At 37.0% G+C, this 24,974-nt stretch overlaps 2 protein-coding genes across 2 annotated transcripts; both read right to left on the bottom strand.

Annotated features, from left to right (window-relative positions):
- Positions 1-4,775: 4,775 nt before the first annotated feature.
- Positions 4,776-8,767, bottom strand: LOC143592651 (uncharacterized). The gene is made up of 2 exons (XM_077072523.1): positions 7,600-8,767; positions 4,776-6,447 (listed from the first exon to the last, which is right to left on the bottom strand). The coding sequence occupies exons 1-2, from the start codon at positions 8,618-8,620 to the stop codon at positions 5,003-5,005; spliced, it is 2,466 nt and encodes an 821-aa protein (XP_076928638.1). The 5' UTR covers positions 8,621-8,767; the 3' UTR covers positions 4,776-5,002.
- Positions 8,768-14,128: 5,361 nt separating this feature from the next.
- Positions 14,129-17,485, bottom strand: LOC143592640 (uncharacterized). Its single transcript, XM_077072515.1, has 3 exons — positions 17,202-17,485; positions 16,443-16,594; positions 14,129-16,351 (listed from the first exon to the last, which is right to left on the bottom strand). The coding sequence occupies exons 2-3, from the start codon at positions 16,561-16,563 to the stop codon at positions 14,391-14,393; spliced, it is 2,082 nt and encodes a 693-aa protein (XP_076928630.1). The 5' UTR covers positions 16,564-16,594; positions 17,202-17,485; the 3' UTR covers positions 14,129-14,390.
- Between the last annotated feature and the right edge of the window lie 7,489 nt (positions 17,486-24,974).

Here is a 24,974-nt window from a genome sequence, read left to right as displayed (position 1 = left end):
AAGAATATTCTGATGCACTCGCAAATATTGGCGAACCAATGAAGGAGAAAGATCTGGTAATGCTAGTTCTCTCGGGTCTTAGAGAAGAGTATAACGGGTTTAAGTCAACCATTATCGGTCGCCAATTTTCAACTGCCTTTATAGAACTACATGGACTACCAGCAGACCACGATTACATGATCAACAAAACAACGGTTCATATCTCACCAACACAAGCATTTACAGCAGCCCGCAAACCTGCTACTCCGGCCACCGTAGGTTCGTCCAGCTCAGTGTCCCAGGCTGATGCAATTCACGCAGTCCAACAATTGGCTGCCCAGCTAGGGTTACAGCTACAACCGCCTTCATCTCAGTCGTCACAGGCATACTACACAAATTGGAACATAAATCGTAACCAAAACAATCGACAAGGCAACGGTCGCGGACGTGGCAACTCTAACAACCGCAACAACACAGGAGGTAATCGAAATCAGTTTAGTTGGGCGTCTAATCAAAATACTGTTTATGGCACATGTAACAGGTGTGGCATAGGTCATATACCGTCTGAATGCCCCAATCGTGATCCTGCCACTTTCCGCTCAAGACAACAACCGTCTGCCAACTATGCAGATCATCGCTCACGAGCTTTTAATAATTGGCTCCCGGACACCGGCTCAAATAACCATGTTGCTGTGGATCTCTCCAGCCTCGATAACTCTGAAGCCTACCATGGTGATGACAGTTTTCATGTTGGCAACGGTAAGGGCCTCCCCATTTTGCATATTGGTTCCACTCGTTTTTCCTCACCCGCTAAAACCTTTGACCTTAATAACATACTCCATGTCCCCAAAATAAAACAAAATCTCCTTTCTGTCCAACATTTTTGCCTTGATAATAACGTTTATTTTGAATTTCATGCTACCTTTTTTGCTGTGAAGGACAAGTTTACACACACTACCCTCCTCACGGGTCCAAGTAATGGCGGTTTGTACTCCCTGAAGCTCCCGCGGTTACAACCCGTGCCTAAAGTATCATTCTCTGCGATTCGTGCCTCCTCATCAACTTGGCATCAAAGACTGGGACATCCTCATCCACAGCTTTTAAAGTCAATGATATCTTTTTATCATTTACCTTTACAAAACAATGTTTTTGGTACTGTTTGTGATTCATGTTATGTCGGAAAGTCTTCTAAATTACATTTATTGCCATCTAATTTTAAGACTTCACGTGTTTTAGATCTTATCTTTTGTGATGTTTGGGGCCCCGCCCCCATTACGTCCTTTGAGGGCCATTATTATTTTTTGTTGTGTGTAGACCATTTTTCTAAGTTTATGTGGATTTTTCCATTCAAACATAAGTCTGGTGTTTTTGGAATCTTCAAACAGTTTATCACTATGGTTGAAAGACAATTTAACACTAAGCTTAAGTCCGTTCAAAGTGACTGGGTGGGGAATTCAGAATCTTATCTACCTTTCTTACTACCCTAGGTATCACACACCGTCTTTCGTGTCCACATACTAGTGAAAAAAACGATATTGTGGAACGTCGACATCGACACGTTTTCGAAACAGGTCTCACCTTATTAGCCCAATCACATGTCCCACAACGTTTTTGGAATTTTGCTTTCGACACAGCAGTCTACCTAATAAACCGTATGCCCTCTCGTACAAATTCATCCAAATCCCCATTTGAACACATCTTTCACCATCTAGCCGACTACAACTTTTTACGAGTTTTCGGCTCTCAGTGTTTCCCATATCTCCGTCCCTACAACAAACACAAAATGGATTTTGGTCTACCCCGTGTGTCTTTTTAGGTTATAGTCCTGCTCATCATGGTTATCGATGCTTCGATACACAAACCGAACGCATCTATGTTGCACGCCATGTTCGTTTTAATGAACAACACTTCCCGTTCACCAAACAATCCAGCCCATTGTCCCCATCCCAACCTCCAGAAATGTATGTCTCTTCATATCCTACCATTCCACCTACAACATCTCCATCACCCCCTCCCCCACCCCCATCCCCACCTCCTACCCGCCCACCTCTTATCCATACTTACACTCGCAAAGCCAAAACCGTTAAGCCCTCCACCACCGACACCAATCCCACAGCTCCTATGGTCTCTACATCAGCCACACCATCTCCGCTCACCAACACACTTGAAACCGACCCAACGACTCAATCAGCCCCCACAACCCAACCAATCCCCACAGCTCAACCAGCCCTTGCATCTACCACTAATGAACCAGCCCCTACAGCCCCGCCTCCACCCCGTCAACGCCCGTCGAATCTCCGCCAAAACCCGAAAACTACAAAGCATTTTAATGCAACCTCTTTTCTCTCTATCACCCTTAATCCTGATACCGAACCTGCCTCCTTTACTGTTGCTAACACACATCCTAAATGGCGCCAAGCCATGGCTGAAGAATACTCAGCGTTAATAAGAAACGGTACGTGGTCTTTGGTTCCTCGTACTCCGGGCTCTAATATTGTTGATTGTAAGTGGGTTTATTTACAAACTCAAACGGGACCTAACAGGAGCTATTACACGTCATAAAGCTCGTTTAGTCGTAAAAGGTTTTCGACAACAACTGGGCATTGACTATCAAGAGACTTTTAGCCCGGTTGTCAAATCTACTACCATTCGTGTGGTCCTTTCTTTAAAGATTGCACAAAAGTGGCAACTACGACAACTTGATGTTCAGAATGCATTTTTACATGGTGAATTAAAAGAGACGGTGTATTTACAACAACCACCAGGCTTTGTTGATCCAGAGACCTAATCATGTTAGTCTATTGCATAAGTCTCTGTATGGATTAAAACAGGCCCCTCGAGCTTCGTTTCAACGGCTATCTACAGCTCTTATGGGGCTCGGTTTTCAAGGTTCCAAGACGGATCCTTCCCTGTTCATTTACTCTTCGAGGGGCAGTCTCTTGTATCTACTTGTCTACGTTGATATTATTTTGACAGGTAACAACCCGCAGGCAATTGATCACATGGTTCACAATCTTAGTCGGTCCTTTGCGGTCCAAGACATAGGCCGACTCTTCTATTTTTTGGGAATTGAGATCATTCACCAAGGCTCGGACATCATCATGTCACAACAAAAATACATTCTGGAACTATTACAGCGTGCACACTTATCCAATGCGCAACCGGCTGACTCACCTATTACCACAACTGCCAACTTGGCCTTGGGTGACAGCCCCCCGTTTGAGAACCCGGTAAAATATAGACATATTGTTGGTGCCCTTCAGTATGTAACACTTTCTCGTCCCGACATTACCTATGCGGTCAATAAGGTCTGCCAATTCATGCACTCACCAACAGAAAATCAATGGTCCGCTGTTAAACGCATCTTGCGCTACCTTAAGGGTACTGCCACACATGGTCTTCTCATCAAACAACAATCGTCCTCGGTTCTCCATGCTTACACAGATGCCACTTACAATACTTTGAGTGCCTTCTCTGATGCTGGCTGGGCTGGATGTCCAGATGATCGTCGATCCACCAGGGGACATGCTATATATCTTGGATCGAATCTTGTATCTTGGGCTGCGCGTAAACAAAAGACTGTCTCTAGGTCATCCACAGAATCAGAGTATAAAGCTTTAGCTGATACAGTTCTTGAACTAACATGGTTACAAGCACTCTTGCGTGAGCTACATGTACCGGTCAGATCACCCCCCACATTGTGGTGCGATAACCTTGGCGCAACGTACTTGTCAGCAAATCCAATCTTCTATGCGCGCACTAAACATATTGAAGTGGACTTTTATTTTGTTCGAGAATTAGTTGCTCAAGGAAAACTCTCGGTGAAGTTCATCTCTACAGACGATCAAATTGCAGACGTGTTTACAAAGTCTCTACCCTCTAAGCGATTTCTCTTCTTACGGTCCAAGCTAAGGATAGCTTCCCGGCCTTAGCTTGCGGGGGAATAATAGACATTGTTTATTATTATATTATATTAGAGGGTCTAGAGTGTAATATAGTATTTTATATATACTCTATTAATGTAACAATTACAATCACAATAATACAATATCCTGATTACCAAGTTTATCTGAACGGTTTAGTTTAAACCTAGTTTGGTCAGAAGTCATTTTGACCCACGAAGTTGAAATTTTTTGAAATGACACAGTATCACTTGTTAGTCCTGTTACCTGGCCTGCCTATTTTGTACGGTTTAACAGAAACTGAAGACGGGAAACAAACAAAACATTAAGAGCAACTTTTTGGTCAAATTATGGTGTAAAAATGTTGTGTTTTTTATATTTCATATAGTTTAAAATAAAAACTGCATTAGTGCATTCACACAGGTGTGTTTAAGTAGATGGATTAACAGCTGCGTTTGTTATGCTCATTTACAACATTAACCGCTACACTATTACAGCTTGACCTTCTTTAGCTAAACCTATTACTAACATAACATTTTAGAAAGAGTGACATGAAATATATAAGTGAATGGTTATAAAATTCAACCCTTTAATGATATAACTATCAGGCCCGGACCGAGGTTCTAAAATCGGGGCTTTGCATGGGTTAGGAACATACCTGGAATTGGTCAAACTTTCTGCCTAGATCAAGACATGCTCAACATATTTGGCCATTCAAGGGTTAATTTTGGTTTATTTTTATAATCTCCAACGAATGGTAAAAGTGAACTAAAAAGGAAAGAGTGTTCTCAAATGCTTAAACATTATAATTCTTTTATGATATAAACCAGTTATTTGTAAGTTTAACTTTAAATATTTTGTAATCATATTTGTTTTATTACTAACTAATAAATAAAAAAAATTTGGATAAAACACTGTCACTTAAAGAGTTAAATCTTGTTAAACAATGAAGAGTTACATAATGTTCATGTCCACCAAAACCTCTTCATCTGTCAGATTGTATGACAACCATCTATGACACCAAGTTGTATAACAAACTTCAGTAGACAGATTTAGACAATCGTGTTCTGTGAAACATAAACAAGCTGGATTTTGACAAGTATAGGAAACGAACCGAGTTGTTAAAAAGGTATTCTGCCATCTTTTCTGTCTATACTTGTCAGCTTTTGAACGACTGTTCGCAAACAAGAATCTTGTCCGATGTTTGGTATAAGGTCTAACACCATTGAAAAAGCGGAAGCGTCTGGGAAGAAACCTTGGCTAATCATTTCTTCAAGAAAAATTGCAGCCTCTTGGCACTCGTTTTTCTTACACAACTCTTGAACAATGACATTGTACGTGACGCTATCCGGCAAACAACCATTATCTACCATTTTTCTAAGCAATTCTTTACCTTTACCCAACAACCCTTCCTGGAAATATACACGTACCATCACAGAATAGGTCTTAACATTTGGTCTCAATCCTTTTAATATAAGTTCATCAAACAAATCCATAGCCAACTTAGGTTTCCCACATTTTCTACAACCATCAATCAATATAGTATACAACCATATATCTTTCATCAACTCTTTGTTCCCCAACGAACGAAAAAGAACCAACGCATCAGAACACTGGCCATTATCACACATTCCATGGAACAGGATACTATAGGTGCATACATCGGGAACCTGACCCTTTGCTTGCATGTTCTTAAACAGTTCTCTAGCTGCTGCAGGATGCCTTGATTCAAACAAACCTTGTAACAAGGTATTGTAAGTGATAACATCAGGAATCAAACCCTTGTCTTGGATTTCTTGAAAAAGATTCATGGCATTGTTGACTCTCTTCATCTTACAATATCCATTTATTAGGCTGTTATATGTGATGATGTTGGGCACAATATCCCTCTCCATCATACCATCAAGAACATTCTCTGCTTCATCTATTTCACCACGTAAACAGTATCCATCGATTAGTGCATTATAAGTTATTACATTTGGAAGCATTCCTCTCCGTACCATTGCTTGTACAGAAAGCTCTGCATCTTTTACAGACCCTTGCTTGCAAAAGGAATTCACCAAAGTATTGAAGGTAACGACTGATGGAGATACTCCTTCCTTCTCCATATCCATTAGCATTTTTGCAGCTTCCGTCTCTCTACCAAAGTTACACAGACCCTGAATCAAAGAGTTGTAAGTGATAACATCTGCACGGACACCCTTTTCAGTCATTTCAGTAAATAGTTGTAGTGCATGATCAACCATGCGATCTTTGCAGAGGCTATAAATGACTGTGCTGTAATGTTGTACACGGGGTTTACAAGAGCCCGCTTCCATGAGCCTGAGTAATTGAAGGGACATGGTAGTGTTACCTGCTTTACAAAGCCCATTAATAACTACTCCATACATAATCTGATTTGGCTGACAAAGTTTCTCTGTAATCAGTTTCTTGAACAACTTAATAGCTTCAGAAACGCGATCAGCAAGAACAAGCCCATGAAGGAGAGTGGTATAGGTGGCCGGATCAGGTGGATGACCTTGCTTGAAGAGGGTTGCTAGTAAGGCGAAAGCATGATCAACGCCATCATAAAGTTAATGAACATAGATCTTTCATGGTTATATAAACATAAGCCAGTTGACCGCAAAAGTCAAACTGTTCCCTGTCTTGGCTTTTTAACAGGGAATACAACAACACAGTAAAAAAAATCTTCTGCAGCAAAATAACCTTTTGTCAATATTCTATGAAAATGACTTATATGACCCTCATTTACAACATTAAAACACTTGAAAAGTATGTAGAAAGGTTAAAGAAAAAACCTTTACAGCTTTGAATGTTCTGATTTAGTTTGTGATGCTGAGTCCCAGCAACAACTAACTGCTTATGGTACTTTTTACTGGAAACTATCAATTGACATATATGTACTGCATGCAATTATCAAATCGACGACATCCAAATGTCTAAATACATTAATTATAAATATTAGTAAGCAACCAAAGTACTAGTATTCAAGCAAGCGTGCTAAACAATATACTTAGATGCGTTCCAATGCTTACAGGACCAATACTTCATTTTGTAAGTTGGTGATTGCAATTTTTTTCTCTACTTTGAAAAAGTTCATGAAATGAACCGAGATGTTAAATTAGGTATTCTGATATTTTTTCTTTCTACACTTGTTAGCTTTTGAACAATGGTTCGCAAACGAGAATCTTTTCCTACATTTGGGATCCGGGGTAGTAAATTCTCAAATGTAGCACAATCAGGCATAAAACCTCGGTTTATCATTTCTTCTAGAAATATCTCAGCCTCTCCACACTCGTTTTCTTCAATAACTCTTGAACAATGACATTGTACGTCACGCTATCCGGTAAACAACCATTATCCTCCATTTTCTTAAGCAATTCTTTTGCTTTACCAAATAGGCCTTCTTGGAAAAGCACGCTTATCATTACTGTACATGTCTTAACATTCGGTTTCAATCCTCTCAATACAAGTTCATCAAACAGATCCATAGCCAACTCAGGCTTCCCACATTTCCTACAACCATCAATCAATATAGTATACAACACTATATCTTCCATCAATTCTTTGTTTCCCAGTGATCGGAAGAGAGCCAAAGCATCTGAACACCGACCATTATCACACATTCCACGGAACAAGATACGGTAGGTGCATATATCGGGAGTCTGGCCCTTTGCTTGCATGTTCTTAAACAGTTCTCTAGCTGCTGCAGGATTCCTTGATTCAAACAGACCTTGTAACATGGTATTGTAAGTAACAACATCAGGAATCAAACCCTTGTCTTGGATTTCTTGAAAGAGATGCCTGGCGTCATTGATTCTCTTCTTCTTACAGTATCCATTTATTAGGCTGTTATATGTGAAGATGTCGGGCACAATATCCCTCTCCACCATACCATCAAGAACTTTCTCTACTTCATCCATTTCACCACGTAAACAGGATCCATCGATTAGTGCATTATAAGTGATTACATCTGGATGCAGTCCTCTTCGTACCATTGCTTGTACAGCAAGCTCTGCATCTTTTACGGATCCTTGCTTGCAAAAGGAATCTACCAAAATATTAAAAGTAATAACTGATGGAGATATTCCTTCCTTCTCCATATCCATTAGCATTTTTGCAGCCTCTGTCTCTCGACCAAAGTTACATAGACCCCGAATCAAAGAGTTGTAAGTGTATACATCTGCAAGGACACCCTTTTCAGTCATCTTGGCAAATAGTTGCAATGCATCATCAACCATTTTGTCTTTGCAAAGGCTATCAATAACTGTATTGTACTGTTGTACATGGGGTTTACAAGAGCTTCCTGATTCCATGAAAGTGAGCAATTGAAGGGCCTTGGTAGTGTTAGCTGCTTTACAAAGTCCATTAATAATGGTTCCATACGTATATTGATTAGGCTGACAGAGTTTCTGTATAATGAGTTTCTTGAATAACTCGACAGCTTCAAAGACCCGATCAGCCAGAACAAGGCCATGAATGAGAGTGGTATAGGTGGCCGGATCAGGTGGATGACCTTGCTTGAAGAGGGTTGCTAGTAAGGCGAAAGCATGATCAACTTGATTAAGGCGGCAATGACAGTTAATAAAGATGGCCATTGTATAGATATTAGGAGGAATACGCAGCAGCTTTATTCTCTTAAAGAGTGAAAGGGCAGTGGAATATTGTTTCAACTTCACAATGGAAGTGATTAAATGATTAAACTGTAAGATTGAAGGTGTTGGTTTTGTTTGAAGCATTTCATCGAACACTTAAAGTGCATCCTCAACCTTAGTGACTCCTCCGGGAGAAAAAGATCTTTGATTGAAACGATATGTGGAGTAATAAAGACGGCGAGGTCTTGTGCAGTTCATCTGGTAAGCAAAGCAATTAGTTTCAATTTCAAGTCTGCAACTTTCAAGATAAGATACGAAGACTAATCTCAAACATACGATTCAAACTCTGTTTCGTTTGAATTGATCGAACCTTCAAAATCGATTTAGGGCGTAGAAGACATTGGGGGAGAACACCAGTTGAACTAACAGCAACACATGTTTAGTAGCAAACGAATATAAACAAACACGAACTAGAGACCTTATTTGTTTAATTGTTTCATTTGGTTTGTTTACAAAAGCATATAATATTTCTATTTTAAAATAGTCCAACGTCATCAAAAACAAGTTATAACAACCATACCCAATGAAATATCACCCAAAACAAGATATTAGGCCGTGGGTAATGGGATGAAAGAAGGGGCGTGGTTCAAGTGGCGGGTGAGGTGGCTCCCGAACACCACTACACCCATCAAGTGGTCAGGGGCGCGGATGAGTCCTGTGGCCGGGACCGCGGGGCAAAACTAGCCGTTGGTAGCTTTAAATGTGATTTTTTTTAATTCAAACTCACTATAAATAACTACCTCATTTTATAACAATAACACATCATTCTCTCTACATTTCTCTCTAATACTTTAAAAACATCTCTAAGTTTCTTAAACTTAAAACCATGTCGGGCTCGGGTTACGATAATATCAACACACAACCGAAGCCGGCTAAACCCGCAGAACAATCCCAAAAAGGTAAGGAGAAGAAAACCGGAGAAGCGGGATTAGTGAAGCTCGAGATAAAATTTAACGAATTGTCAAGTACCCTCCTCCCGATTGGTGAAGCTCGACATACAAAAAATCGGTTAAAGAGTTTGGCATTTCTAGCTAAAGACTTTAGCCACCTACCGCTATCCGACCAAGCGATAATAGAGAAAGAAAAAGATCTTATTCGGAAGAAATTGGCAGAAAAAAATAAAAACGCTATTTTTATGTATTTTAAATTTATGTTTTTATCTTCCTTTTTATTTATGTTTTAATGAAGCATTTTAATTTATAATTGTGTGCATAACAAAAAATAAAAAATAAATAAAAAATTCAATCAAGTCCCGGATCACCTGGACCACTACACCCTCTGGGGCTTGGTTGAAGGGCTTGATCCAAGGCCATGTCATTGGCTACGTGTCAGGTTTTGATTGGATCACTTGGGTTTAACCAAGCCCTATCACCCTTAGCCTAACATAGGGATTTAGGGTTTATATCTCCATAATCTAGGAACTTTTGCTTGCATTGTCTTATTTGGTCTACGAGAACATTCGAGATGATGCAGGATTATAGACGAAAGATCCTTTTTTGGCTCTCTTTTTAGCCCTATGTCTCTTATCTCTAGAAGGTCTGCCTCCACTAGTTTTTTTTGGAAAACTCTGTTTATTCTGGTGTGGATGGCAAGCAGACCTATATTTCTTGGTTTTAATATGACTCCCTACAAGCGTTCTTTCTATATACTATTATCTAAAAATAATTAAGTTATTAATGACTGGGCGGAACCAAGAAATAACCCATCACGTGCAAAATTAGAGAAGATCCCCTTTAAGATCAAACAATTCCATCGAATTGAGTAAGATTGTATGTGTGATAGCATCTACTATACTAGGAATATCACGAATTCGATTATTGCAATTGCTCAGGATACCTTTTTTTTAGTTTCTAGGGTCTATTTCTTAGTTCAAGATCCCTCTTACTAACCTTACTAACTGGAATCAAAGAATTAGTAGATCTGTTCCGCCCAAAATGGCTATGGGCTTGGGTTATGAACTCGGTACCGTACCAGTACCGAAAATACCGATCCCGAAAATCGCGAATTCATGGTACCGGTACCAAAATATTCGGTTCGGTACTGAAGGTAAAAATTCGGAAAAACCAGTACCGTACTGATCCCGAAACTCAAAACTTTGGTACCGATTCGGTATCGGTACCGAATTTGCTCATCCCTACGTTAACATGTCTACTACTCAAATTGTGGAGAGTATAAATATTTTAAACTTTTTACGGGTGGTTTCAAGATCGAAAGCATGTAATAAAAACTTTTGTCAAAACGCGCTTGTACATTTTCATGTTGATGCTCTCACATTGAATGATATATCTCGTTCTTGTGTATTACATTTTAATGCACTCGCGAAGTTTGCACTTGGTGTAATTAGACATTTGATGTATTTTCACGGACTTATAGTCAACGGAACAACTCTCAAGTTGTTTATTGCGCAAATATCTTCTTGTACTATACATTAAACGAAATCTACAAAATAACATTTTGTAAGTCAAAATACACATTGATTGATTTCGTTGTAATTCACGTGTTATCTGAAGATATTGAACACCAAATAATACAACCGAACTTACAAGATAATGTGTACAATACTTTTAACAACAATTCCAATAAATATTGACAATAACTAGACATCAATCTCAAAGTGTTATTACTTTTAACACTTTCGTCGTCCGACCAAAATCATCGCAATGATATTGTATTGTGCTCTGCCTTGAGGTACTCCCTCAATAAAGCACCATGAAGTCATATCATCATTATCTCATTTTATACTGAGACTTTATTCTTGATCAATCAAAATATGTCCAACCATAGTAACATGTTAAATAATATTCTACACACCAGTAATAATATTTGGACAATTAATTTGGTTCATAAACCGACATGTCACTTCTCATATAAACAACGAACCATTTATATTTGCAAACACATATTTTATTCCTTTCAAAATATCTCTTTATGTTTGCAAAACTTTATAACCACAAAGAAAATATTGTCTTAATTGATTCTTGGTAAATAACGACAACCACAAACAAATCAATCTATATTTTCTTTTTATTGCAAGCTAGTAAATTACCCGGCATGTTGAGCAAGTATTGGTCATATATGCTTACATTGTCGTCACGTTACTCGAAATCTTAAGACGCAAGCATTAAAACAAATAAAACATTTAAAATGATGTTTATATGGCCGTTAAAACCCGAACATTGGTAAACCGGAGCATTGGCAGTACCCCGCGTTGTGACGTTTAGTCGACACGAATTTGGTCGGTTTCATATACGTTTGTTACGATACAGTATAAACATTGTTGTTAAAACCTAAGCGTTAAAACCCAAAAAATAAATTCGTCAAATTAACATATAATAAAATAAAGGAATATTGGATTTTAATAATCTCTATTAAATGATATTGGCTGATAATAATCCCTATTCGTTTTATCGCCACTAGCGGTCCCAAATTCCAAAAAGTTGCCCCCCCCCACCCGTTAAAAATGACTTAACGTTGTTATAGTTTTTTCTGAATTTCAAACCAATGTTTTAGGGCTTTTGATCGTTAGGAGGATACGAGTCGATTGGTGTAAAACTTAACTTGAAACAAATAAATATCTAAAATGGCATTTATTCAGTCGATAAAACTAAGGCGTTAGAAAAACTCGAGCATTGTCGGTCCCGACGTTACGACAATGAGTCGACATCAAGTCGGTCGGTTTCGGTTACGTTCTTTATGGTTACGGAACTAAAACAAAAATGTCCGTAAAATCTATTTGTTGGTAAATCCCAAACGTTGTCTGTTCCGAGCGTTGTAGTGGTAAGTCGACACAAATAACCGTTTAATCATCAAACTTAAAGCAAAAAACAAAAACAATATATATAATACTTGGCCCAATCAGACGTGGACTTTAGCGGCGCCAAACTCCTCTTTTTATCATATAATAATAATAATAATAATAATGTGGAGGTGACAGATTCTTCCAATCCAACGGCTCGGTTAACTACCAGCTCCTAAAACAAAACTAGCTCGATCCAACTTTTCTCTACTTTGAAGCATTTCATCGAACACTTAAAGTGCATCCTCAACCTTAGTGACTCCACCGGGAGAAAAAGATCTTTGATTGAAACGATATGTGGAGTAATAAAGACGGCGAGGTCTTGTGCAGTTCATCTGGTAAGCAAAGCAATTAGTTTCAAAATTGATTTGTTAGTAGAAGAACTGGGGGAGAACACCAGTTGAACTAACAACAAACAACACATGTTTAGTAGCACACGAATATAAACGAACACGAACTAGAGACCTTATTTGTTTAATTATTCGTGTTCATTTAGTTTGCTTACAAAAATATATAATATTTTAAAATAGTCCAAGGCCATCAAAAAACAAGTTATTAAAACCATACTCAGGGAAATATCACTCAAAGCAAAACTACGAAAATTAGAGGATAAGTTGTGGACAAACCGATTATATCCCACGTAAAAGAGAAACTGTTTATAAAGAAACCCCCGACTAAAAAAAACCATATCTCGACACAAAAAGTCGTTTGAAAACTAACTTTTTTACTTTATTATTATTGTTTTTTTATAGAATACCATAAAATTTTGGTCAGTAGTTGCTAATTCTTATTAATTATAATTTGCTTGTAAATTCGGTACCGATTAACTTTTGAGTTTCGGGATTGGACCGGTACCGGTATTTCCTAAAATTTGACACTCAATACCGGTACCGAACCGAATATTTCGGTACCGCTACTGGTACCAATAATTAGTGATTTCGAGATCGGTATTTTCGGTACCGGTACCAGTCGGTACGGTACCGTGCTCATCCCTATCATCAACCTGGTTAACCAAATTAACCAAATTGATCAGTGATGAAATTTTAAAAACTGAAACATCGGTTATAGGCTTATAGCCAATAACCAAAGTTACCAAACACGCCAATCGCCATGCTCACCCTTATATGGTTAGATGGTGGATTATTATTATTATTATTATTATTATTATTATTATTATAGTGTAGTCATTTCCACATACAAAATTCTGTATGTATTTATCAATAATCAAAATGGCCAATGCCTTATGCAAGTTGTTTCTCTGCAAGGCTGCAATCTGATTAAGGTATAACAACGCTTGATCATCACATATTCATAATTTATGCTCGTTGACCGTTTAATTTTCATTGTAACTTCAGATTATTGATGCTAAAGGAGTAAAAACATTGACAATTTCTTAGCTAATTTTCAGGAAAGTATGTGGATAAAATGAGGTGTGATGTTATTCTGTGTATTTACTCAAATCTTTACACATGAAACATAAGTGATTATTGTTAAAGAGTGTAATTTTACTAAGATCATGATTCTTGTTTTCTTTTAGTTTAAACTTTTGAAGTAGATTCAAGGTAACCCAAAATAAAAAAAAAAATATACAATTTATATCGCGGTATTTGATATGATTTAAATTGGAAATGAATCATGTAAACCTTGCTTAAATCAACTTTGCTGTGAAAATGTAACTGTGAATGTGTAAATATGCATCTCATATGACATGAATAGTGACACAGTGTAGGTTTGATATGTAGAAGTAGAAACTAAAGAAACAAAAAAATTGGCATCAATCAACATTCATCCATGTGTTAGGTGTGATAATCTACTCTTAAGGTCAATATAACTAATATAATTTAGTTATTTTAAAACATTTAAACATAGTTTTTAAAATGTTTTTATATATCTAAGCGCGCTTCACGGGTTCATTTCGCAATCAACTATAAGTTCATAACACAATATACAAAATTCTATATATATTTATCAATAATCAACCATGCTTACCAGCAAAACCATATAGAACAAATGGATACAACATTATAACTGTACACACTATAACTTAACTTTCTCTTTTCAAAACTTTACTCCATCACTACCTCTTATGACCTTACTCGGTGACGCATACCCCATGAGCCGATGCAATGGTGACCCGTTGGGCCTTTGCACAGCCTCGATTTCTGATGTCATCTTTCTTGGGCCTGAAACCTTTGAACAAGAAGGTTGACTTGAGCCCGACGGGTCCCTCGACATAGTTGCCTTTCTTCTTTCCTCACTAAACTCCCAAAAATTTCTGTCTGTTTCTGTAGAGTAACTTTTTTGAAACGAACGGTCTGAACACGAAACGGGCCCGGCCCGTGACCCGTTTAAGTCATTATAGTCTTCCACCTCACTACTTGGTGGGGCTGTAATCGTTTCTTCCGGGTAGTATCGACTAACATGCGTCCCGTTTGATAGTGTGAAGTTGAGTACCTTCATACAAGCTCCACATCTTAAACTATGGTATCTTTTGTGGAAAACAAGGAAGCTTTGAGGCAGCTCAAGAAGGTTCAAGCACCGGTAACAAGTGATCCATGGTGACCCGTTTGCAACGGGCCGGATGTATCGTTTCTTTTTTGGGGAATGAAACGGTTTGGTGATGTCGTTTCGGTGTCGGTAATCATCAGGTGCCGAGAACTCAGACTCTGTAAAGTTGTGTATCGGGCTAGAAGGTATCGAAACCCGCGGGCTGCAGTACGGGCCAGAGGTGTAACGAGGCCCGTTACAGCAAACATGCGTGCGGGGAAGCTGAGCCGAGAAACGTCGGTCTTGTGGACAGCAATGGTAGCACGTGCCGCCGTCGAGTCGCCTGTTCACAGCGGTTGTTTCACCCGAAAACGCCATTCGCTGGCCAAACCTTCCCGGATTGTTCAAAACATGATTCGAGATATTCGTTCTGTCGAGCTGATCTTGAAGCTCTCTAACCTTCTTCAACAACTCTATTCTCTCCAACTTGGGGTTTTCTGATATCATATGAGAACGATGCCTGCGGTTTTGATGAAACTCATTCAAACCGTAATATGATCGAACATCAGTCGATCGGTGCTTGACTTTACCCGCTCGGTTATTGAAAGAGGATACACTGCTCTCATATCCACCAAAACCTTCGGTTTTCGTAGTCTCTATCAAGCTGATATGATTGAATCTTCGACGACAATGCATATCTGCATTGTCATCTTCTGATAACTCGTCGTCTTCATCCAGACGCACCGGTTTTTTAAGTTTTGTATCAAGCATTTTCTTAGCAGTTAAACTTTTAAAGCTCGACTTCGAGCCGCCATCAGAATCCCTAACAATCCTTTTATTAGCTAAAGCTTCTTCAAATTCACTACTGCTGTCTTCAAAGTCAGTCTCGCGTCTACAGCTTAAAAACACCTGATCACTATCATCATCATCATCAATGCAATCTTCATCGATTCTGTTAGCGACTACTGCATCCGGTGATGACTCTGGATCTTCATTGTGATAACTGTTACTTATTGAATTTGAATTAACAATCAGTTGTTGATTGAAGCTGCTACATGTTTCTTTATTATCAGAAAGCTGCTTGAGATCGGTATTATCTGGTTTTGTATTTTGTTTAAGTTCTTGATCTATTCTGATATGACCTGTGGCTTCTGGTGATGACTCGGGATCCTCGTTACCAGAAAGCTCAGTCGAGCTGCGTGGATCATTATGAACGATCCGATGTGGTTCTTCAATCGAATTAACTACTGATTGTTGGATTAAGCTGCTGCTGCTGGCTTCATGATCATCATAAACTTGCTTTAATTTTTGTTTCGGTGCATTAATCGAACCGTTTTTAGCTATGTTAGCCGCATCATAATCACGGTTTTGATCTGATTCATCCGTAGATTTAACCAGCAACTGTTGATTTGAGCTGCTGCCAGCTTCTTGAATTTGATCACTAAACACTTGATCCACCTTCGATTTTCCTAAGGAATCAGCGTCCAGTTTGTGTGATGTGGTGTTAATTGTACTGTTATTCCGCTTCTTTGCTGCATTAATAAATTAAATTGTTAAAGCAAGTAACAAAAAACAAACAAAATGTTTCAATGAAAGAAAACAGAAGTGGTAATATTTTAGAACCTTGAAGTGTTGCATTACAGCCTCCACATTTATACACCGGGACATCAGGCGGCTCGGGCAGAACATTCAGGCATTTTGGGCAGCGAACAAATCGCGGTTTGGTGTTTATCTTGTCGGACATAATTGTAAAATGTTCAATCACTTATGAAAACCTGAAATTATTTGAACAAATATTGAATCAAACTAAGAAAAGCTCATATCAACAAATACTAAAGACTTGTTATTTGACTTTGATTCTAACTTCTGACTTTAAATTGAAAAAAATGTCTCTCTTTTAATGGTTCATGAATGAAACAATGAATAAAAAAAGAAAAAAGAAAATCCATGTCAGGTAAAAATTAAATGGTATTCAATCACACGTTTTGACTTTTTCTTGGTCAAATAGTGATGATAATGAAGATTTTATCAAGATCTTGATCAAGAACTACTAACCAATAATTAAGTTCTTGATGAAAGCTATAAACTTTCAGCTCAATTTATAATTTAACCTACTAAAAAGTTGTTTTTTCATGCAAAAAATTGGATAAAAAAATAAAAAGAAGCACCCATTCAAAAAGGATTAAAAAAATCTTGAAACTATGAATTAAATCATAAAAACAAGAACTCATTTCTGGAAATTGGAATCATATATTCTTACCCTTTTGTGGTTAAATCAAGAACTGGGTTTGGAGAAAAATCTCATTTTTATTAAAAAAAATCAAAATTTTGAAACATATGATTAAATCAAGAAGTGGGTATTAATAAAATAGAGTGAAGTACCTGAATTTGTTTAACTTTGTTATATAAATGATGTTGTTGTTGTTGTTCATGTGAACATGAATTCCATGATCTGTTATATATGAAAAGAAGATGAAGTTTTGATGGTAATGAAGAAGAAATGAGTATGAAAGCTTCTAACAAGTCTTCTGCTGGACTGGTGAATATTATTATGTCTCTCTCTAGAATTATGAGACAGATGGGATGAGAGAGAGATTGAAGTCGGCGGTGAATCATTTAAAGCTGCATAACAACCAAACAACTACGTCAAATTACATAAATTCTTCAATATCAAATTAACCAAAAGATAATATAATATGATCAAATATAATTTTATGATTTTATAAAAGTTTGATATCATCTTGTGGGGTAGTGATACAAGAGTTGTGTTCTTTAACGCAGATTTAAGTTTGATCTTCACTTGTCTTATTTTTATGGATTATGACAACGAATGATTTGAGTAAAGTCTTGTGTAAGGTTGGCCAGTTGAATCCCGAGCTCACATGGGCTTTTGTCCCACCGTGTGCTACGTCACAGAGTTCAGCTCTTGTAGCGGCACAACGACTGTCAAGTGGCAGCCAAATATATGATTTCTCGGGGGAACGCCAAAACCAAATTCTAAAACCAGCGTGAGCCCGGTTAAAACAACAAAGTCTGAACATAATGGGGGCAACGGGGCTCTCTAAATTTAGAGAGTGTGGTAGCCTAAATACAAGAAAGTCAGCGTTCTAAAAAATAAAAAATATAAATAAAAGTCTAATATACCATCAATAATTTGGTGGGTGGCCATGGAGGTTTTTTTAAAGGTTTCTTTCAAAGAAAGGTCATTGGTTCGAATCCGAAATGGTGAATTTTGTCAGTATTACTTACAGAACTAGAAGTGTTAGTTATTTAAAAAATAAATTAAAAATAAATAAATAAATAAATAAATAAATGTGTGGTATATTTGACGCCTACTATTTAACTTAGAGATTGAGAGTTCAAATCGTTTAAGTCACACACATGTGTGATTTAATTGTAAGAATAAGATGCATTCGCCGTAACTTAGAAACCCATAGCATATTTATTATTAATTTTTTGTTTTCTTGTGTTAAAATCTAGTTTATGGTTTAAAATTCAAACCGAATTTGAATTCGATTTTCGGTTTGATTTTTGACAGCTTGAATTTGGTTTAATTTTCTATTGTCACCGAAGAAAATGACAAACCAAGAAAACCGTAACACAACCCAATAAACACTTGTAAAATTTGAAGTTATATAATCACCTTTTTTTACTTTATTATATAATAATTTATTAGATAAACAATTGCTAGCACACTTATTATGTTCAATAAGACGGGTAGTACCGGGCCAAGGGAGGGGTGAGATGGGCGACCTCCCATGACCTAATCTATCGGGAAGCTCGAAATTTTTACAAAAAATTATCTAAAATTTAAATAATATATATAGTTTAAACATCCATTTATCATACATCAAAAGTTTATAAGTGTAGTTGGAGAAGTCATTTCAAGGCATGGTCTTTTTCACGCGTTCTATCTTTTCTCCTATTTTATTTATTTTTAAGGTTTTCTCACATCGCGGGTGTAGGTAATCCAACCTTCCACACTTCATGTAAATGGTAGTTTCCATCTAGTGAAAGACTGGTTTATGTTTGACTTTGAGTGGGCTCAACAGTGATTGAAGGCCCGTTTTTTACCCCCACGGTCCCGAAATTCTTGTGGATTCTAAGGACGACCCTAAGGATGGGTTGTATCTTAAATACATAACATCAAATGGTATGAGTGTTAACGGATAGATTTAATTAAGTACTCCTATAAATATAATTAGTTTTGTCCTACTAATACTTTGGAACATTTTACTTTCTTAAACAAACTTATTAACAAAACATGTCTTACATATTTTATGCAATCACTTAACTTAATTCCTAATTTATTATTATTATTATTATTATTTGAAATTCATGACTTATTATTTTTAAGCTAAAAAATGTTCGTTAGATTATTGTGAGTATAAGTCAAAGTCAATCGCATTGACGTCTAGCTGTCATGTGGGGTACACTTGAATCGTCCTAGTTCTACTTCCTAATGACCACGGCAGCCCTCAACCACTAACGTTGTGCCACGTAGCCTACTTGGATCCACATAAATCACAACCTTTGTTTTTATTATAATCCTAAAAAATATATAAAATCCTTCCAGATCAAAATTATAAACCAAGAATCTTGTCATTGGACTTTTAAATCCAAAATTGATCGATACGGTACCGTTTTAAAACAATATTAATTAAATTAGAAAAAACCTCAAAAAAACTGGTATAGTATACAAGACGAATTGGTGACCGCTTGCACCTTAGTGAGATGAAGTTGTGATCGCTACCATATTAGCAAGACATGCTGATGGTGATTTCTACTAATTTAGATATAGACGCTATTAATAAAGAAAAAAACACCTAGAGAGGTTGAAGGGTGTACGAGAGATGAATTTGTTAGCATTCACTGTCACTTTTACAATTCGTCATTCGGTATTAACCCTTCGGTATAATACCAATCTCGTGGATGTTTAGCATGTCTTTCAAACCTTTGCCCTCTTTAAAACTTTTTGTTAAAGTTATCATAGACGCTAAGACCATTTTAAGATTATATTTTGCATCGTTATGATTTTGTTCTTGAGCTTATCATTGTCCTAATTATTTCAGTGCAACCGTACTCATCAATCAATCGGTTAGGTGTTAGTTTTGTATAAATAAAAAATATACAACCTCTTCTATTTCTATTACTATTTATTACTATTGATATTGATACAAAAGTTTCTTGAACTATGCTAGTGGTCCAAGTCGCGGCTTCATTAACACGTGGGCCATATGATGACTTCGTTGATAACTTGGCCAGTGACATCATGCCATGTGGCACGACACATATGACAGCTTCCTTATGTTATGATGACGCCATACGAACATCTAGAACACGTGCCACCCAAGACAATAGGTCAAATATTTCCCTTGATTTCCTTTCATATGCAACGTTCTTTCTTTCCCCCCTTTCAAACATAGAATTTTGTTCATACATATTTCCAAACACAAGAATAATATTATTTCGATTGCTTAGCAAAGATCTAGAAACATAAAATAAATACAATTAACAATCAACTCAAAACGAGATAATGGAACTTAAAAGTTACATCAATTCCTTCACTCTAAAACGAAAGTTTTACACTTTTACCCTTTCTTATTGTTGAACCTTGAAAACTACTAATTTGGCGCTTTCTATATAAACCAACAAGTAATGAAAACATCACCTTTTTTGAAACGTTTTAACTGATAAAGTTCGTAGGGATTGAGTACTCAAACACAATGAATCCTGGGGATGATATCCTACACCATAAGCTGGGTTTTTCTTTCTGTTTTTTTTATGAACGACTAATTTGGAGCACTGACGGGGTGACGGGTCACTGACCCATCCGATCATCTCTGTTACTCGAGTACCGGAGACCACCCTCAAAAGAAACCCATCGTATGTGAGAAAACCGTATGTGAGAAAACCCCCTGACCCAACCTCAAACCCCTTTTTTAAATTAAAGTCTTTGGGTGTGTCTCACATTTAACCATTTAAGTAAAGGATCATTGGCTACAACTATATACTTTTAAGAGGTATTCGAAAGTTGATGCCTTAAAAGAAAATGACGATCATGTTCCATCAAATAGCACTTGTACAATTCCTCGCCTAAAAGTGAACGTGGGTTTTGAATTTTATTCTAATTTCTAAGTATTAAAGTGTGTAAATTTTGAATTTTAATATATATTACCAATATACGATATAGTAGTATTTTTTTTTTGTTATTTGCTATTATTTAACCAAAGGCCGAATACCATAAAATAAAGTAACGAATGCAATTATATTTTTACCACCAAACTCGATCACCGGCCTATAGAACTTAACACCATGTGTAGTCATAAAGCTCTATTACCAGACATTATGCGTCACGTGACGCCCAGTCAAAGTAATGGTTTTTTACAAAAACAGGCTGTAGTCATAACTCTCCACATCCAGTCATTATGCGTCACGTGGCGCCCAGTCACTTTTACACTTTTTGTTTTTTTTTTTAATTTTTAATAAGAATAATCAAATAACAATAATATTTTATTAAATAAATATTACAAGAAAATAAAAAAAAACTATTCATCGTTGTTGTCATCGTCGTCTTCGTCCTCGTCGTCTTCGCCATCTTCGTCGTCGTCCTCATCGTCGTCTTTGTCTTCATCATCGTCATCATTGTTGCCCTTGTTTTGATCATCGTTTTCACCAGGCAGAGGCCGATACATCCAAAGATGTTGGACCAAATCTTCCTTTAGTGCGTTATGTATCTCTCTTGACTGCACGGAATCCGAGTTTTCCAGTCGTTGCTTCATACTTGCGGAGTCCGTGGTGGATCCGGGTCCGGTATGAAAGTTGGACATATTGCTCTTCCCTCGTCCTCGATGATCATGTTATGCATTATGATACACGTATACATAGCACATCTCATTCTTTCTAAAGACCACAGACGACAAGGATTTTTAACATAATGCCATCGTTGTTGAAGAACACCAAAACACCTCTCGATATCCTTTCTCGCAGACTCTTGCACTTTCTTAAAATACTGTCTTTTTTCACCCATCGGGTCTCTGAATGTTTTAACAATTATCGCGAACTCTGGATATATTCCATCACCCAGATAGTACCCATGATGGTAGAAGTTATCGTTAGCCCGAAACGAAGCGACGGGAACGGTCCCGGATATGTAACTCTTCATCACAGGAGACTGCTCTAAGACGGTTATGTCATTATTGGAACCGGGAACACCAAAGAATGCCGACCAAATCCAAAGGTCGTATGAAGCGATCGCTTGAAGGCTGACCGTTGGTCCCTTCTGGTCACGTCGTGTGAATTGACCTCGCCATGCAGTTGGACAATTAGCCCATTCCCAATGCATGCAATCTACACTCCCTATCATGCCGGGAAAACCATGCACTCTTGTATGTGCCTCGTAAAGACGTTGTAGATCGTTAACGTTGGGCTCTCTCAGATAATGTGTCCATATAGTTTAAATATTCCTATATTTTACAAAACTTTTATAAAATAAATGATCACAGTAAACAAGTGATAAACTATTTAAAAAAAAACAAAATGTACCGTAACAAAAATACTCCAAGGTGTCCTGAGTTGTTTTTTCGGCCATCTTTAAATAATCGTCGTTGATGTCAGTCGTGTTTCCGTAGGCGAGCACGCATACGGCTGACGTAACCTTCTGAATAGCCGTGAATCCTAGTGTCCCTCGAGCGTCAGGCTTTTGCTGAAAGTAATCAAACTCACGCTCCAAATCATTGGTGATGCGCATAAATAAATTTTTAGACATCCAAAAACGACGCCTAAAGGTCTTCGAGTTCTTGTATCTCGGCGAGTCGCAGAAGTAATCCGCCATCAACCGGTTGTTGGCTTCGGCCGATCTCGTTCGATATATGCTTTTTTTGAAACGGGGGGTGGAGAGCTAATCGCACTCGTAACGGAATTCATATACTTTGTCGCGAGCATAATCGCACTCGTGACTGCCTGTTCCTCCTCCATGTCCTCAGCTTGTTGGTCGGGCCCGAAAAACTGTTTATATATAGATGGAGGATCCATATATAGTGAATTTTGTGTAAGGAATTTTTATAGAGTTGAAAGAGAATTTTTATAAATTTGACGAGGTTTGATTGGGGATGAAATGGTTTAATATATAGAAAATAATTTTTTTTAATTCTCCAACGGTCAAAAAGCAACGGTCAAATTTTGATTAATGTGTCATTCTCCGCGTTTTGTATACAACACACAAAAAATGAAAATCAACATAACGCAGGGGGGTGTACCCCCGCGTTTTGCTTCATAACGACGGGTGGTCTAATAACTAATTAAGCCGTAAATCTACGTGTGCTACATTATTAGATATATAAATGCTTAAAATTAGTTAAGATCAAAAGCAAAAGTAATAAACATGATGTCTTTTGATTAGATTAACAAAAACAAAGTAATAAATTAATACCCAGAAGAATAGCCCGTGCTTTATAATATGTTGCTAATATTAATTTATCATAATTTATCATAATATTAATAACGTGGAGTCTTGCATGAAGTAGTTAAGGAATGTAGAGGTGTTTTGTGTTAAATAGTCAACAAATGGTGCGATCTGTTAGTTTTTCCATAAAGGTTCTTATATAAAATCATGATATTATAAAATTAAAAACTATAAGGTGGGAAAACGTGCAAACAACGGATGAAACTACTTTTTTTATATTGTTTGCTTCGATAATATAATGAAAACCCTTATTAACAAGAAGCTAAGAGGGAAAGAAAACCAAAATTACAAATTCAACGAATTTTTAACCAATCAACGAAACAAATTCTGGTTTTAGAAAACTACCATTCTTCTGAAATAACCTCTTGTATTTAGCGGACAAATACACTCTCGTCACACACACACACACACACACACACACATACGTACATGTGTGTATATGTGTATGTGAGTCAAGCATAAGTCAAACAATTTAATGGGACATACTCATACATACCAAACCAATCCACCGTATTAAAGTTGGCTATAGTGCTATACAATACACCTCTTGTGTTACTTGAGATAAGGTTTCAATGTTCTTTCTAATCTTCTTTTTATATATAATTATTTTAATCACGGCACAAGAATTATTGATTTGAATAAATAGTAAACGTGTTTGTATATACAAAGAGGGATATTTTATCCTATAAACGTATGTTACGTTATTTTAAAATTTACTTGCAATCATGACTAGACTAATGTTTTAATGTAAAGCTAGCAAGCATCTCTGGCTGCTGTTCAATCAAATGGTTTGAAACTGAAACCAGAACACTTAAAAGCGTTAAGGGGATTTTAGGTGGAAATAAAAATGTGATAAAATAAAGGTTCTCTTTGGAGCAAAATGATATTCATGAGTTATTGCAATCATAGAATCATGAATGACATGACCCATGTAATATGTCATCTTACACATCAATATTATTAAAATCATATGTTACGATATGGGTATGTATGTGTATCTAACTCCTAAAGACATAATCAACGACTCCAATGACTTGCTAGGGGTCCTAGAGTTCGTTGACCTATGGGCGACTGTTAACCTACCAACAATCAAATTTGCTATTAGATGGGTATTTGACGTTGTGAATTTCTTATGATAACCTCTTAAAATTGTCGTTGGTAAATATTTTTACACCAGATATGAATAGTAAAGATGTTGAACACGTCACGTAACAATTGCACCCCTTCTACACAGGTCATAAAGGTACTAATGTGTCCAATAACAATGGGCCTTTTAATTTCCATGAAACTAATTGATTTTGTGAGCCAACTTGCTTGGTGAAAAAGAAAAATAATGTTTGAACATATAGGAGTTTACATGTCTTCACCAAAGTGGCCATTTAAGTTATTTTGCCTCTAAAGAAACGTATATTATGAAAAACAGAATGCCATGTTATTCTATAATTAGTCCAACATTCTTGTTTATCTATTTTGAAACAATAATTATTATTCAATGTCGTACTTTTATGGATTCGAACTGCACTGCTGATTTATCATAGTGGCTGCCATATGTTATATATTATTGACTCAGTATGCATTCACCTAACATTTGGCTTTCCAACGACCAAGGGTAGTTTTGGAATTAATTAGTTCTAGATTGATTTCGGTATTTCATATTTACAAACACATTGACTTGAAAGGTCAAAACAGTC

This window comes from Bidens hawaiensis, unplaced genomic scaffold (assembly GCF_021521415.1).
Source record: "Bidens hawaiensis isolate Kalapana, Puna unplaced genomic scaffold, B.hawaiensis_p1.1 tig00001685_1, whole genome shotgun sequence".
In the NCBI taxonomy this organism is placed as follows: domain Eukaryota; kingdom Viridiplantae; phylum Streptophyta; class Magnoliopsida; order Asterales; family Asteraceae; genus Bidens; species Bidens hawaiensis.
This window is presented reverse-complemented; position numbering and strand designations above follow the sequence as displayed.